Below are 15,305 nucleotides of genomic sequence, written 5' to 3' on the forward strand. Positions count from 1 at the left end.
AGCCCAATCTTGTTTTTCCAGTGTCTCTTCACTCATGTAATTTTCAGCAGCAGTGACTGAACAGCTATCAAGAGCAGGAAACCTGTACAATTTTTTAATCCCTAGCCCAAGGCCAATTGAAGTATTCCCACTGCAACCTGTGTGAGTACACCTAATTTATCACAGTTTGGTGTTCCGATAAAGAACTTTCCTACCCTGCATGATGTTTTGATTATATATTTAAAAGGAAAATATCCTCAATCTCCTCAGCCAAATCCTCCTACTATCGCAGGATCATCCTGGAAGACGAGTTCAACCCAAAGCTTCATTTCTCCATAACAAATCATTCCCCAACCACTCCACCCTCCAATGTCTAGTGAAACGAGCTTGTGGATTTCTTCAACGCTAAGATTGTTGGTCAAACAAGATCTGTTTATTCTGAAATCAATTTGCCTGTCACTTATTAGGTGCTCCTCAACTTTAGTTTGTCAGTTAAAGATGTAAGATTGATGGGTCTATAGTTACTCAGGCTTTTCTTATCATTTTCTCAAAATTAGTTACCACATTGGCTTGTTTCCAATCCAATCGGACCACCCATGTACTCATTGATTTCCTCATGATGTCTGTCAGCAATTCATAGATATCATCCCACGTCTCATTTAGCACCCTTAGGTGCATAACATCCATCCCTGTGGATTTATTGATTTTGAGCCCTTTTAAGCGTATCTAGGATGTCCATGCAAATGATATCAAGGTATAGTTGCACACCCCCTATGATGGTTGGCATGCCAGTAGTGGTTCTTGAGTGAATACTTGCAGGAAGTAATAATTTAGAACTAACATATTAATTCAGCTTCAACCCTGTTGTCTCTAAGTGATGTCAATACTTCTTTGATAACCTTCTTGTTGTAATATTTTAAGATTTTTTTTACTGTTGCATTTGGCTTCAACAGCTATGCTTATTTCTCAATCCTCTTTGTCTAACTGCCTTTTTACATTTTTGGAAGTTCCTGTACTCTTCCCAGTCAGTTCTCATTTTCTTCCTGTAGGCTTTGTAGAGTTTGTTTTTCTTCTCAATTGGAGTACAAAATTACTTTGTACTGCCCAATTAATCCATTTAGGGTCACATTTCTTTGATCTACATGCTCAGTACTATGTCCTTAAAGACATTCCATTTGTCATCACTTGACATTTTTTAGCTACTACCCCCCCCCCCCCCCCCCACAGATGTTCTTCTGTCATTGCGTTGAATTTGAGCCTTATAAAGTTGTTTGGTGCATTGTTTAAGGGAGTTCGGTTAGTAATGTGCTTCATTTATTTTGTCATGTTTCTCAGTCGTCCTGATTTTACAAAATCTGGGCCCCAGCTAAATTTGTGACAGATGTGGAGGCCTGAGTTAGCTGGTTGTGCCTTACAACTAATGATCTGTATTTTGGCCAGGATTTGAAATTCCTGTTTATGCTCAAGGGCATGAAAGTACTACATTGGCCATGGGAAAAAAATAAAAGCATACCTCCCTTGGGACTATCTGTATAGTATATCAAAATTCTTGTGACTGCATGTACTCCCTGTTGTTGCACTTAACTCCTCGGCCATGATTTTGTCACCATGATGGTGACACTTAGTAACATGTATATCTATTATTTTTAGTGGGTAATGCTGTAAATGCCTGCTTTTCTTGCTGGAACCTTTCAACTTTATTTCTGACTTTTTTTTCCCTCATTGTCTGGCCTGCTCTGGTGTCCTGTTGGGATCCTTTGCCTTTCCTGGCCTGGCCTCCTGGCTTTCGCTGGTGCTTCTTGCCCTTCTCAGCCACCCCGCTTCTCTTTCCACTGGCCACAATCCTGGGCTCTCCTGAATGTCCCAGCCTAAGTTGCCACAGGCCCTGCTGCAGTGACGATTTAATTAATTGGCAAGAATTGCAGCCTTACTCATGACGACATTTTTGGATTTCAAAAAAAAAAATTAATGGCCTCTGCTTTCATTTCAGGATTAATCGTCATAGTTTATGGATGTGTGTTTAATCCATTTTTCCCCCTGTCTACTCCACAGGGTGGGATTTGTAGCCCCTGCTCCCAACTACATTCTTAAAAAACTTAGTTAATGGGTGCTACTTTAATTTCAGGAATTAACCATACTTTATTGCTTTTAATTTCATCCATTTATTCTCTGCCCACTGCACAGGCAACAATTAATTGATTGGCAGCAATTGTGGCCCCAGTCCCGACAACAAATTTGGGCTTTAATTTATTTTTTATTATTCATTCTCGGGATGTGGGCATCACTGACCAGGCTGGTATTTATTGCCCATCTCTAGCTGTCCTGGTAGCGACTTGATACAACGGAGTGGCTTGCCACTTCAGAGGGCATAAGAGTCAACCACATTGGTGTGGGACTGGAGTTACATATAGACCAGACCACTCCTGATTAAATAATAGCACTGGTTATTTAATTAATTTTGGGGCAGCCCTATTTCATTTATTCTTGTTATCTGTTGTAATTGTAACTGTTGTTTAATAAATTATGGGAGAGCCGCAATTAAATTTGCTACTTTTGTTTAATGCGTTTTGTACCAAACTTGCAAAAATAGCCGCTGCTATTATTTATAAATTTATGCAAATCCAATGGATTAAATGGCCATCTCCATTACAATTAAATGGCCAATGCTTTTATATAATTTATAAATTTCCAGGTAAGACCATTTTAGATATATTTAGTCAATCTCCCGTTGTATTGCTAACAGATGCCTGAGAAATTGAGTCATATTCATGAAAAATTATTAAAGTAAAAGCAGTGGTCATTTACTCTAAATGGTCTTCCCCCAAAATGTATATATGTAAAATTTAAAAATCTTGTGAATGGCATTGTTTAAATTAGAATTCTTTCTCTCTCCCACCTGTAACTGACAAAATTTGCAATGTCAAAATAAGCTTGGTACAATCTGAATTGAAGTTGGTATTTTTTAAACTGCTGATAAACAGATTTAAACGAACAGCCACCGAACCAAAAGTAGACAAAAATACCCATTTTTGTCACAAAGTCACTTGCATGAAGATACGGTTTTGGGGTGGGGAGGCATAGGACTTGGTTTTCACCTCTCTTTCAAAGGACGGCAGCTCCGAAGCTGCAGCATTCCCTGGAGTGTGACCTTTATGTGCTAAAGTCCCGAAGTGGGGCTTCGACCCATAACCTCTGACTCAGCAGTGAGAGCACTACTAACTGAGTAAAGCTGATGCATTGATCCTGAAGATCAGGATATCAGCATTGAAGATAGATGGTTTCAAAATCATTGTTAGTTCACCTTCTGACATTACAGTACTAATACATGATGTCTGTCATCTGACTAGAAAGGTGATAAATATTGTAGGACATCGTGAAACAGCCTGATTTTTCGCTGGAGCACATACTAGATTTCCATTCAGAAGGGTGTAGGTCGATTTGACACACACATCACACATAGTTATTACTTCTGAAGATCACAGAAATGATGGCGGCACATCAACCAACTGTTTATGGCGTTTCTCTGGGGTTTTCCCTGATCTTCCGCTGAAGTTACAACAACAACTTGTATTTACTAGCACCTTTAACATAGAAAAAGGTCCCCAGGTGTTCCGCAGAGGTGTAATCGGACAAAAATGAATGCCAAGCCAAAGAAGATATTAGGGTTAACAAAAGCTTGATCAAAGAGGTGGGGTTTAAGGAGGGTCTTAGAGGTGGAGAGGTTTAAAGAGGGAATTCTGAGTGTGTGGCCTAGACAGTTGAAGGCACTGCTTCCAATGTGGGGTGAAGGGAGGGGGTATGCACGAGGTCATGGAGAGTTTGGGGGGAGGGGTTATAGGACTGGAGGAGGTTAGAGATAGTGAGGGGAACATAGGAACAGCAGTAGGCCATTCAGCCCCTCGTGCCTGCTTGGCCACGAAGGGATTTAAATACAAGGGTTTGAAATTGGAGGCAGTGATGATCTGAGTGAGGGGTGGAGGATGGGAAGTTTGGAGGTGACAAAGGCATGGATAGATGGGTGTTTCAGTAGTAGATGGGCTGCAGTGGATGCGGGCAGTGTTACAGAGGTGGAAGTAGGTGGTCTTTCTCATGCAGAGTATATGAGGTCGGGCTCAAGTCGGGGTTGTATAGGATGCTGAGATTGCGAACAGTCTGGTTCAGCCTGAGACATTGGTGGGGAGGGGATGGAATTGGTGGCGAGGGTACGGTATTTGTGGCGGGGGCTTCAATCTTGCTGATATTTAGAGGAAATTGCGGCTCATCAACGACTGGCTATCTGATGAGCAGTCTGGCAACACAGGCAGTGGAGGGGTCAAGAGAGGTGGTGGAACGGTGGTTTTCACGTGTAGTTGACTGCATTTCTGCAGATGATGTCGCCAAAGGGCAGCATGTTGATAAAGAAGAGGTGGCCAACAGTAGATTCTTGGCAGACTCTGGAGATAACAGTGCAGGGTGGGAGAAGAAGCCATTGCTGGAGATGCCCTGGTCAGGAGATGATCAGACAGGTAAGAGTGCAACCAAGCATAGGCAATCCCACTTAGCTGGACAACGGAAGAAAGGCATTGGATGAATATGGCTGCAGAAGTCAAGGAGGATGAGGAGAGATAATACACCACGGTTACAATGACCAAGGATTTCATTTGTGACTTTGGTTAGGGCCATTTTGGTGGTGGGCAAGGATGGAAACCTGATTGGAGAGGTTCAAATATGGAGTTGCAGGAAAGATGGGCATGGATTTGGGAGGCGACAACACATTCAAGGAGTTTGGAGATGAAAGGGAGATTGTGCAGTTGTTTACAGGGACAGAGGGATAAAGAGTGGATATTTCATAGAATCATAGAATGGTTACAGCACAGAAGGAGGCCATTTGGCCCATTGAGCCCGTGCCACCACTTTGTAAGAGCAATCCAATTAGTACCATTTCCGTGCTCTTTCCCTGTAGCCCTGCAAATTTTTTCCCTTCAGTTATTTATCCAGTTCTTTTTTGAAAGCCATGATTGAATCTGCTTGCAACACCCTTTCAGGCAACACATTCTAGATCATAATTACTTGAGGAGGGAGTGATGGCAATTTTGAAGTGGAAGGGGACAGTACTTGAGGAGAGGGAGCCATTTACAATGTCAGCTAGCATAGGGGCCTAGAGGGAAGTTGGATGGCTAGCAGTTTAGTGGGAACGGTTCAAGGGAACAGGAGGTAGGTCTCATGGACATGATGAGCTGGGAGAGGGTATGAAGGGAGATAGGAGAGAAACTGGAGAACGACGCAGGTTCAGGGCTAGGGCAAGGGGAAGCTACAGGGAGGTTTGGCTTGGTGGGCATGGGAATGGGGGGAAAGCAGTAGAGCCAGCTGAAAGTATAGTCTCAATCTTAGTGGCAAAGAAGTCCGTGAACTCCTTGCACTTGTTGGAGGTAATAGTAGAGGGGTTTAAGGAGATGGTTGGTAGTGAAGAAAAGAAGCTTTTGCTATCCAGGATGATCCTGGAATGGTGGGTGGTTTTGGCAGAGGAGAGTGAGGCCCAATAGTCAGATTTGGTGATGGATGGCTAAACCATTTGTGTAGCAGATACGCTCAAGTCTGCGCCCTTTGGACTTGAGGAAGCGAAGATCTCCTGCAGAAATTTTATCCATATATTTTTAATGTTTGCTTAATGCAATTGTGGTAGTCACTTTAATTTGCTTACTGCTGACTGGACACAGCCTGGCTAATTGGAATATAGGCACCCTCGCAACCTGGACTCCAACCATCTATGGCTTGTAGCTATGTAAATCGTGTCTGTGGATTCATTTTCTTTTCTGACATTGTTAATTACATTCGAGTGGATATGTAAGATTAGGTCTAGACAGATTGAAGGGAAGCTCTATTGCCCTATTGTTCACCAAATGAAGAAAGACGCACTGGCGCAGCAGTAGTTAGAAACCATTAAATATGCACTCTCTGGTAGGGGAAGAAGCTAATCATTGGGGTTTGCTGACATACCAGAGGATGTGCATTTATTGCAACTGGCAGTCTCTGTGTTTTAAATCCCACAAATGATTGGCAGCTTTATTTAATTGTGAGAGATACCCTTTTGATGTCCTTTGTCCAGTTTGTGCTTCAAAAGGAATGAGTGATATATCCACATCTAGCCTGCAACAGTTTTTTGGTGGTTCTCTTCTCACCAGGCAGTGAGTAGACTAAACTGCTGGTGGTAGAAAACACTTCTCATTTGTGGGGGAGTCCAAAACCAGAGGTCATAAATATAAGATAGTCACTAATAAATCCAATAGGGAATTCAGGAGAAACTTCTTTACCCAAAGAGTGGTAAGAATGTGGAACGTGCTACCACAAGGAGCAGTTGAGGCAAATAGCATAGATGCATTTAAGGGGAAGCTAGATAAGCACACGAGGGAGAAAGGAATTGAAGGGTATACTGATAGGGTGAGATGAAGTAAGGAGAGAGGAGGCTTGTGTGGAGCATAAGTGCCGGCATAGACCAGTTGCATTGACTGGCCTGTTTCTGTGCTGTAAATTCTGTGTAATCTCCTCAGTTACTGTCCTCCTCCCTTTCAAAACTGCTGTCATCACACCCCTCCTCAAAAAACCCACCCTCGACCCCCTTATCCTTGCAAACATGTAACTCGATGTAACGTAAAAGTTCGCGTAAAGGCTTTGCAGATACCTGAACTAAAGTAACCATTATTCTGCAATCTATTGAATTTTGGAATTCTTCATTTGTTTTGGAATAAATTCAATGAGTTAATTAATGTTCTGCAATCAAGTGAATTCTTTTGCCGCTATTTAATTTTACTTTTAAATAAACTTGATTCTTGGATTATAGGCTAAATCGGATGGTTTGACAGTGATTATTCTTCTGCTATATGAAGACTAGGAGAATACAAGGGCTTGTGTCATTTCCAATGAACAAATTACAGTAGTAAGGGTATTCTGTTCGATCCTGTGCACTGTTATATTACCAGATATTATGTTCATATGGTCACACTTAAGTTTGTAAGGAGCAAGAGCTAACTTACAGGCCTTGGAATTCAGAACAAGGTAATTGTCTGGCATAGCCTGAAAATCATAACAAAAGGTTGAATTTTCTTTGAGTGACTGTTAAAAATGTTGATGCAGGTGGTTGACTGGATGTGAACTGACTGTGCTGTTAAGTTTGTTGGTGATTGATCACGGATGGCAATGTCATTGGTGATATTTGCTGAAATATTCCTTTGTTCTGTCATTATGGGGCGACTTCCTTTTTTTCCCCACTCCCAATTTTGTTCCTTCCTCTCCTGAAGGAAGTCACACATGCTGGTGTACAGTTAAGATTCTGGCATCTTGCCTGTATATTACCCTAGTAGCCATCATTTATGTTTGAATCTAGATAATGAGCTATGGCAGGTTATTTGACCATGGGAAAGCAACACAGCTGAACCACAACTGATAGCAGCTAATTCAGCATAGACCAGGGATCAAACCTAGGACCTTATTTATACGTGACTTAGTACGACACCACATGTAGCATTTACTCGGGCAGTTATCTCTTGTGCGGTGGAACAGTATTGTGTAAAATTAGGTCACTAAGCTAATGCCAGCCCGCTTGATAATTTCATGCAACCGTTCAAGCACATTTCAATTAGGAGAGACAGCCTGCTAGTGATCCTCGGAAACCAGAGAGAACATGCCATGCAGTCTGTGATTTCTTCTCCTGTTATTCACCGCGCTGTCCTTCCAGACAGAGAATGAAAATTCCAAGCAGATGTTGCAAGCAGTAAATTCTGCTTACATGTGTGGCTGGGTGTCCATTGTTTGGAGCAGGGCAACCTCCTGTTTTGTCCTTGGTAAACTAACATGGCATTTATTTAAATTAAATAAGTTATGCACTGTTATAATAGAGGAAATATTGTAGGTATACATCTTCAGAGTCAGGATACTGTGGAGTGCAAATAAGTTATTTTTATACTTGTCTTTGTCATGTTTCCTGTCTTATTTTAACTTTAAAGACTCCATTTGCACCAGGGAAAGGACAGGGAAGTGGAACTAGAATAGATAGCTGCAGCCAAAGAGCTAGCCGAAGTAGAGGCACAGTGGGCCAAATGGCCTCTTTGTGCTGTGGTTCTATGATTCTGTCTGCTTCAAAATAACCATTACTCTTCTGTAAAGTATTCTGAGCATTGTTTGAATTAAAGAATTATTCTACTTTTTTTTAGCTTCTTTAAGTTTGCTTCACTCTGCAAAAAAGAGTAACGAAATATCCTTTTGTAGATGTCGTGACTGAAAATAGGCATTTGCCTGTATTTTCAAAGTTCTGAGGTGGGACTGTCAGTATTCTAAAGGCTTATAAAAATATATATATATATAATTTGTTCTTTTAACAATAGAATGTTCTACCTCAGACAGCAGACAATTTGAGGTTTTCCTGTATAATATGTGCTAACCCTTTGAATACTGAAAGCAGCTTTCACTGTTGCACATATTTTCTGTAATGCCACATCTGCAAAATGCAGTGTACATATGTAGTGCTGGATATTTTAAAGAATTACAGAAATGGACTAAAGCCTGGAATATTGCATATATAGTTATTGCATTATTATAGTTATGCTGTTTATTTTGGTGCAGCACTATTATTGTAATCCTCAAAAGATGGAAGAAAATGAAAAGAACTAAGACATTCATTTGTTACTGCAGGCACTAAATAATAAAAATATTTATGTTTAAGAGTTTGACATCATGTATTAGCCTAGAGAATGGGCTGTCAAGGGCTATTTGATCAAAGTCTGTTTGTGTACAACTGGAGTAGAATTCTTTGATTTCAGTGAGATAATTCCAACTCTCAACAAGAGACACTAAAATTAAATTTATAAGTCGCTCCTTCTTCCCTTTGGAACATAGGAATTGCTAGATGAGAAAAGACCAAGGTCCAACTTGTTTACCTTCTATCATCCTGGTAGTCGCATGATATAACAATAATGGATTTTACCAAAATGACCACCATAAAATAGGGATGCAACTTATGTTCTGAATTTCAACACACTTGTCTAGCCATCAATAGTTTAATAACTGATTAGAAATAGGACCAGCTCTGAGTGCTGCTGTTCAATCTGACCTATTGCATCTGGCTTTGTTTTAAATTTTTCTCTTGATGTGTTTTACCTTTGTTGTCTTTATCTCTGAAATTACAGGAATCTTTCCAACAAACTCTTTTTAAATGGGCAGAAGAACTTGATTCTTTAAGTCGGATTCAGGATATATTTGACTGCTACGAACAGGCCTTGGAGCTCTACCCCAATAATGAAGTGATATGGAACAGTATGGGAGAACATTTATTTAGGTTTGTGAAAGTATTTTCCAATTAAATTTGAATGTCTGTTATATTAAATGGTCATAAGTTGCAACTTCTATAAAACTCCTTAACAACCATTACTGTGTCCTCCCCTCCTCCTCAAAGCCCACCCAAGTGCCACATTCAATTCTGGGAACTTGGACTGTGAGTATTAGTGAGTTCAATCATAAGCGTCATCACACCGTAGCCCAATCCAGTCCTCATCTGACATTCACAAACGTGAACTTTGCAACAAGATAGAGAGTTTCAAAAAAAAAAATTCCTGTTGTATGGTTCTATGGGTGATGGTTGTCCTCCAGTATCTTGCCCAAATGGCATTATTAAAATTTGATCCTTGACTATGTGTTGCCATGTTATTCGACGGCAGTGAGTATCACAACTGAACCTCACCCAATGACCTTATTTGAACACATTTAGTATGGGTTGCAAGATAGTGATCAGAGCACCGGCTTCTTTTATTTTTTCCCTTCTTAACCAAAAGATGCTGAGGTCAGTTGTTGTGTCCCTTCCATTTCCTTAACTGAGATCAACAGTTGAATCTGGGAGCTTCTTTGTCTGTGTCGCTCGGTCACTTGTTGGATAAATTTGCTGAGCCACAGGAGGAGTCCACTGGATAGAGATTAGAAGCAGGCACCATGATTATTCCCCCTCCCTTTCTAACCTGGGTACACTGGTGCCCATTGCAATGCCCTCTTATCGCCCCAGTTGAGATCAGCTAATTCAGCACAGACCAGGATCAAACTTGGGACTTTCTTGGTCTGCAGTGCAGAGTATCGGTCAGGAGAGGCAGCTTTTACATATAGAATCATAGAGATTACAGCATAAAAGGACATTCATCCCACTGAACCTGTGCCAATGCTGGCTCCTTAACTGGAACTATCTACTCTAATCTATTTCCCTGTGCTTTGACAATATACTTTGATATTGATAATCTAAGCTGACACTCCAGAGCAGTAGTGAGGGAGTGCTGCACTGTCGAAGGTGCTGTCTTTCAGATCAGACAATAAACCAAGGCCACGTCTGCCCCCTCAGGTGGACATAAAAGGTCCCATGGTACTATTTTGAAGAAGAGTAGGAGAGTTCTCCCCGGTGTCCTGGCTAATATTTATCACCCATCCAACATCACTGAAACAGATTTTCTGGTCATTATCTCATTGCTGTTTGTGGGACCTTGCTATGCACAAATTGGCTGCCGCATTTCCTACATTACAACAGTGACCACACTTCAAAAGAACTTGATTGGCTGTAAAGCGCTTTGGGATGTCCTGAGGTTGTGAAAAGTGTTATATAAGTGGAAGTCTTTCTTTATCCTTTGATATTCTTCCTTTTCAAATACTTATCTAATTCCCTTTTTAAATGACATAAGCCTTGATTTTAACCCCCTCATGTCGGGCGGAAGGAGGTTGGTGGGGGTGGGGGGGGGTGGAGTTAACCCTAAAATCGGGGAACGTGTCCCCAACCTGCTGCGTACAGGTTTGTTGCTGTTTTTACGGCAACTGGTTTCAAGGCTTGCGAGCGTTCTGCCTCTGAAACACAGGACACTTCATTAACATATTTAAATCAGGCTCCAACAGTGCAATCGTGAGCCTGATTTAAATTTAACTGCTGCCTGCCGGATTTCCCAGACCTCGCGAAACCTGGCAGTGTAAGGGAGGCAGGAGCTGCTGGCTCCGCAAGGTAAGTGCTTTTTATAGCACTCCTTGTGGGCCAGGAGAAGCAGAAGTGCTCCCCCCGGCCCCTCAAGAAAGCCTTTCGCCTCCCTTCTGCCATTAAATTCGGCAGGACCTCCGCCCCCCCCTCCGCCCCGGCCTTGACGGGCTTTCCCCATGCTACTGCGCGCCCCCGCACCCTCCCCGCAAATATCGGGACCATGGTCCTTGCCTCAGCAGCCACTTGTAGTAAAGCATTCCATGTTCTAAACACTTTTTTTGAAGAAAATTTGAATCCCTTCATTCTTGTGGTAATCCTGAGTTCATGCGCACATGTTTACCCAGCAATGGAAACAATGCTTTACTATTCACCCTCTCAAAACCTTTCCTAATTTTGAAAATCTTTGAGATTTCCCTTTGACCTTCTCTGTTCCAATGTTGGAAGCCACAATTTCTTGATCTTTTTGCCAAAAATCTTTTTCCTGGTAGAATTCTAACATCCTTCCTATAATGAGTTGCCCAGAGTTGCAAGCAATACTCCAACTGTGGGGTCTCTCTCTCTCTCTCTCATTTGCAGTAGCTACAAATAATACATGCTGAATAATAAACAGTTGAAATACTGATATTTTATATTAAGCCTTCTCCTTTTACTTTGCAGTGCTGTATTTGAACAACAGTGAATGAGATGTGCTTATATTGACTTTTACCCTTACAGGTTTTGGTATTAGCCATCATCGGAGTGGTAATAATGCAGACTTCTCACTCATTATTACTATGAGTTACTCTTCCCCCTTCACTAATCTGTAACTAAATAAATCAATAATTATTTAAAATGAAAACATTAACTATATAAGCTGGTTAAATACAGATAAGTTTTTTTTTTAAATTCCCACCTCTACACCCCTCTATCCACCTATCTTGGAGGTCCTGGCTGGGGCACAGTTCCACAGGCACTGGCAAACTTGTAATATCTTATCCAAGTGGCTAGTCTTCATGTGTGAGCCTAGATAGTGAATATGGGCATTGCAATGGAGTCCAATTCTGTCCTCTCCCAATGTTCTCATGCATGAACTTTCCAGCTGGTGTCTCTGGATAGCAACCTGAGATGAGTCCACCGCCCCCACAGGGCTTGGAGATAAATTGTACTCTACGCTGCGCTCCTGGCTGACATCACCTAATGCAGAACAGACTAGAGATAGAATCTGGGACCTTCTGAACTGTCTGGCTTACTACTGCACCATAGGGTAGATTCCAGGCACACAGTGTATTCCTGGCACAGAGCCTTAACCTCCGGGAATACATATTGGGAAATTGCAGGTATATTCCCCACGATTTTCCATCCATTAAAATTAAATCATGGGAGAACACCCACGATTTAATGATGCGTGCGATTTACCCACTGGGGTATCAAGAGAGCCAAAGTGGTTTTCAGATAGAGTTTAAACTTAAAGTAACAGTCGCACCAGCAAGAGGCTGCACGTTGATGCAGAAACAATGACCATATAAAATTCTGATACCAGCTTTGAATGAGCAGAGATTTTACGATGCTACAATAATGTTCGCTTACGCCCAGCGCATAGGACTTCCTGTGAACCAAAACTTGACCTTGCCTACAAAGTAATCTGGGAGGTAGTGTACCTTGGGTGAACAATAAACTAATTTACCGGAAAGAGTGGGGGTAATTTTAACTTTCGGCACGGACGGTTGTGGATTGCCGCCCGTTATACACCACTATTCCCTCTAAGCTGCGCGTGTGCATGGCCGCGCAGCAGTTTATTGTGTGCCACACACTTCCTCATTTCGTCCACGCTGTCCTGGCACCTGTGGTTTCTGTTATTGCTCTCAATACACCTTTTTTTGACATTTGTAGATGTTTTAAAGCTCGGGGCCTAAAGCATGGTTTACCTGAAGCCTCTCCAATCTAATTGAGCGGCTTTCTACTTTTTTTCTATAAACACTAAGCCCTCTACCGTTCTGATGGATGCAATATTGTTTTATTCAACGCGCAGTCCCGAGGAGTCCCAGCTGGAAGGAAGTGGAGTGGGGTGGGTTCCTGTACAATCTGAATTATATACAGGTTAAAATGTCGGCTGCAAACAGCGGTAAGAACCCAAAAAAACGACTGAGTTGGAATCAACGTAAATCGAACAAAGGGTCCTTGGGGACTCGGGATGGACTGCATACTTGTAGGTACTGTTTGCGCTACACAGCTGGACAGCGGTAATAGCCAGGAGGTCCAAGTCTACACATAATGGGAAAATTCTATGTCTGATTTTTTAAAAATCAAATAAAACATGAAACAATTTCAGCTGTTTGAGAGAGGCTGCACTATATCTACAGAAAGAGCCACAAGCTCGTTCGCGCTCCACTCCAGAACGATAGCCCGGGGCTTGCGCTCATTGGCCTAATTCCAGCTCCGAAACCCGTCCCCGATCTCCTTCAGCTGCCGCAAAGCTGTTAATTAAAGGGGCAATGCTCACAGAGCTGTGCATGTGTGAATCTCTGCAAACAAAAAACGCCTCTCTTTAAAAGGCATAACATTCCCTTTTAATACTCCTTTTTAAAGTTGTCAAACAAATTGAGTGATTTTGTTTTTTTCTCATTCAAGAAGCAAGTGTATTTTTTAAGGATTCCCGCAATAGTATTTTTAAGAATTTTTAAATAATCGGGATGTTGGAATGTATTATTATCAGGACCACTGATTTACAGTAGTTAAAGACTGTTTTATTGCTTAGGGATCATAAAAACATAAGAAATAGGAGCAGGAGTAGGCCATACGGCCCCTCGAGCCTGCTCCGCCATTCAGTAAGATCATGGCTGATCTTCTACCTCAACTCCACTTTCCTGCCCTATCCCCATATCCCTTGATTCCTTTAGTGTCCGAAGATCTATCGATCTCAGTTTTGAATATACTCAACGACTGAGTAAAGCCCTCTGGGGTAGAGAATTCCTAAGATTCACAACCCTCTGAGTGAAGAAATTTTTCCTCATATCTGTCCTAAATGGCCGACCCCTTATCTTGAGACTATGCCCCCTAGTTCTAGATTCTCCAGCCAGGAGAAACAGCCTCTCAGCATCTACCCTGTTAAGCCATCTAAGAATTTTATATGTTTCAATGAGATCACCTCTCATTCTTCTAAATGCCAGGGAATATAGCCCCATTCTACTCGATCTCTTCTCAAAGGACAACCCTCTCATCCCAGGAATCAATCTAGTGAAGCTTCGTTGTACCCCCTCTAAGACAAGTATATCCTTTCTTAGGTAAGGAGATCAAAACTGTACATAGTACTCCAGGTGTGCTTTAACCAGAGCCCTATATAATTGCAGCAAGATGTCCTTGCTCTTGTACTCCAACCCCCTTGCAATAAAGGCTAACGTATCGTTTGTCTTCCTAATTGCTTGCACCTGCGTATTAACTTTCTGTGATTCATTCGCAACCCTTCAGATAATGAAGCAGTCCGTGCTTGCATGCAGCAAGACCTGGACAACATCCAGGCTTGGGCTGATTAGTGGCAAGTAACATTCGCGCCAGACAAGTGCCAGGCAATGACCATCTCCAACAAGAGAGAGTCTAACCACCTCCCCTTGACATTCAACGGCATCACCATCGCCGAATCCCCCACCATCAACATCTTGGGGGTCACCATTGACCAGAAACTTAACTGGACCAACCACATAAATACTGTGGCTACGAGAGCAGGTCAGAGGCTGGGTATTCTGCGGCGAGTGACTCACCACCTGACTCCCAAAAGCCTTTCCACCATCTACAAGGCACAAGTCAGGAATGTGATGGAATACTCTCCACTTGCCTGGAAGAGTGCAGCTCCAACAACACTCAAGAAGCTCGACACCATCCAGGACAAAGCAACTGCTTGATTGGCATCCCATCCACCACCCTAAACATTCACTCCCTTTGCCACCGGCGCACCGTGGCTGCAATGTGTACCATCTACAGGATGCACTGCAGCAACTCGCCAAGGCTTCTTCAACAGTACCTCCCAAACCTGTGACCTCTACCACCTGGAAGGACAAGGGCAGCAGCATGGGAATAACACCACCTGCACGTTCCCCTCCAAGTCACACCCCATCCCGACTTGGAAATATATCATCGTCCCTTCATCATCACTGGGTCAAAATCCTGGAACTCCCTACCTAACAGCACTGTGGGAGAACCTTCACCACACGGACTGCAGCAGTTCAAGAAGGCTGCTCACCACCACCTTCTCTAGGGCAATTAGGGATGGGCAATAAATGCTGGCCATGCCAGCGACACCCACATCCCATGAACGAATAAAAACAAAATGTACAAGGACATCTAAATCCCTCTAAATACCACATTTCTTAATAAAAAATATTCT

General features: G+C 42.3%; 1 protein-coding gene across 1 annotated transcript in view; it reads left to right on the forward strand.

Annotated features, from left to right (window-relative positions):
- The first annotated feature begins 9,181 nt into the window (after positions 1–9,181).
- prmt9 (protein arginine methyltransferase 9) overlaps positions 9,182–15,305 on the forward strand; it is a 49,711-nt gene continuing 43,587 nt past the window's right edge. The window contains exon 1 of the mRNA XM_067992232.1: positions 9,182–9,286. Within this exon, the coding sequence (XP_067848333.1) occupies positions 9,267–9,286 (20 nt within the window). The 5' untranslated portion in view covers positions 9,182–9,266. The remainder of the gene's footprint in view (positions 9,287–15,305) is intronic.

The sequence above is a fragment of the Heptranchias perlo genome, chromosome 1 (genome assembly GCF_035084215.1).
Source record: "Heptranchias perlo isolate sHepPer1 chromosome 1, sHepPer1.hap1, whole genome shotgun sequence".
In the NCBI taxonomy this organism is placed as follows: domain Eukaryota; kingdom Metazoa; phylum Chordata; class Chondrichthyes; order Hexanchiformes; family Hexanchidae; genus Heptranchias; species Heptranchias perlo.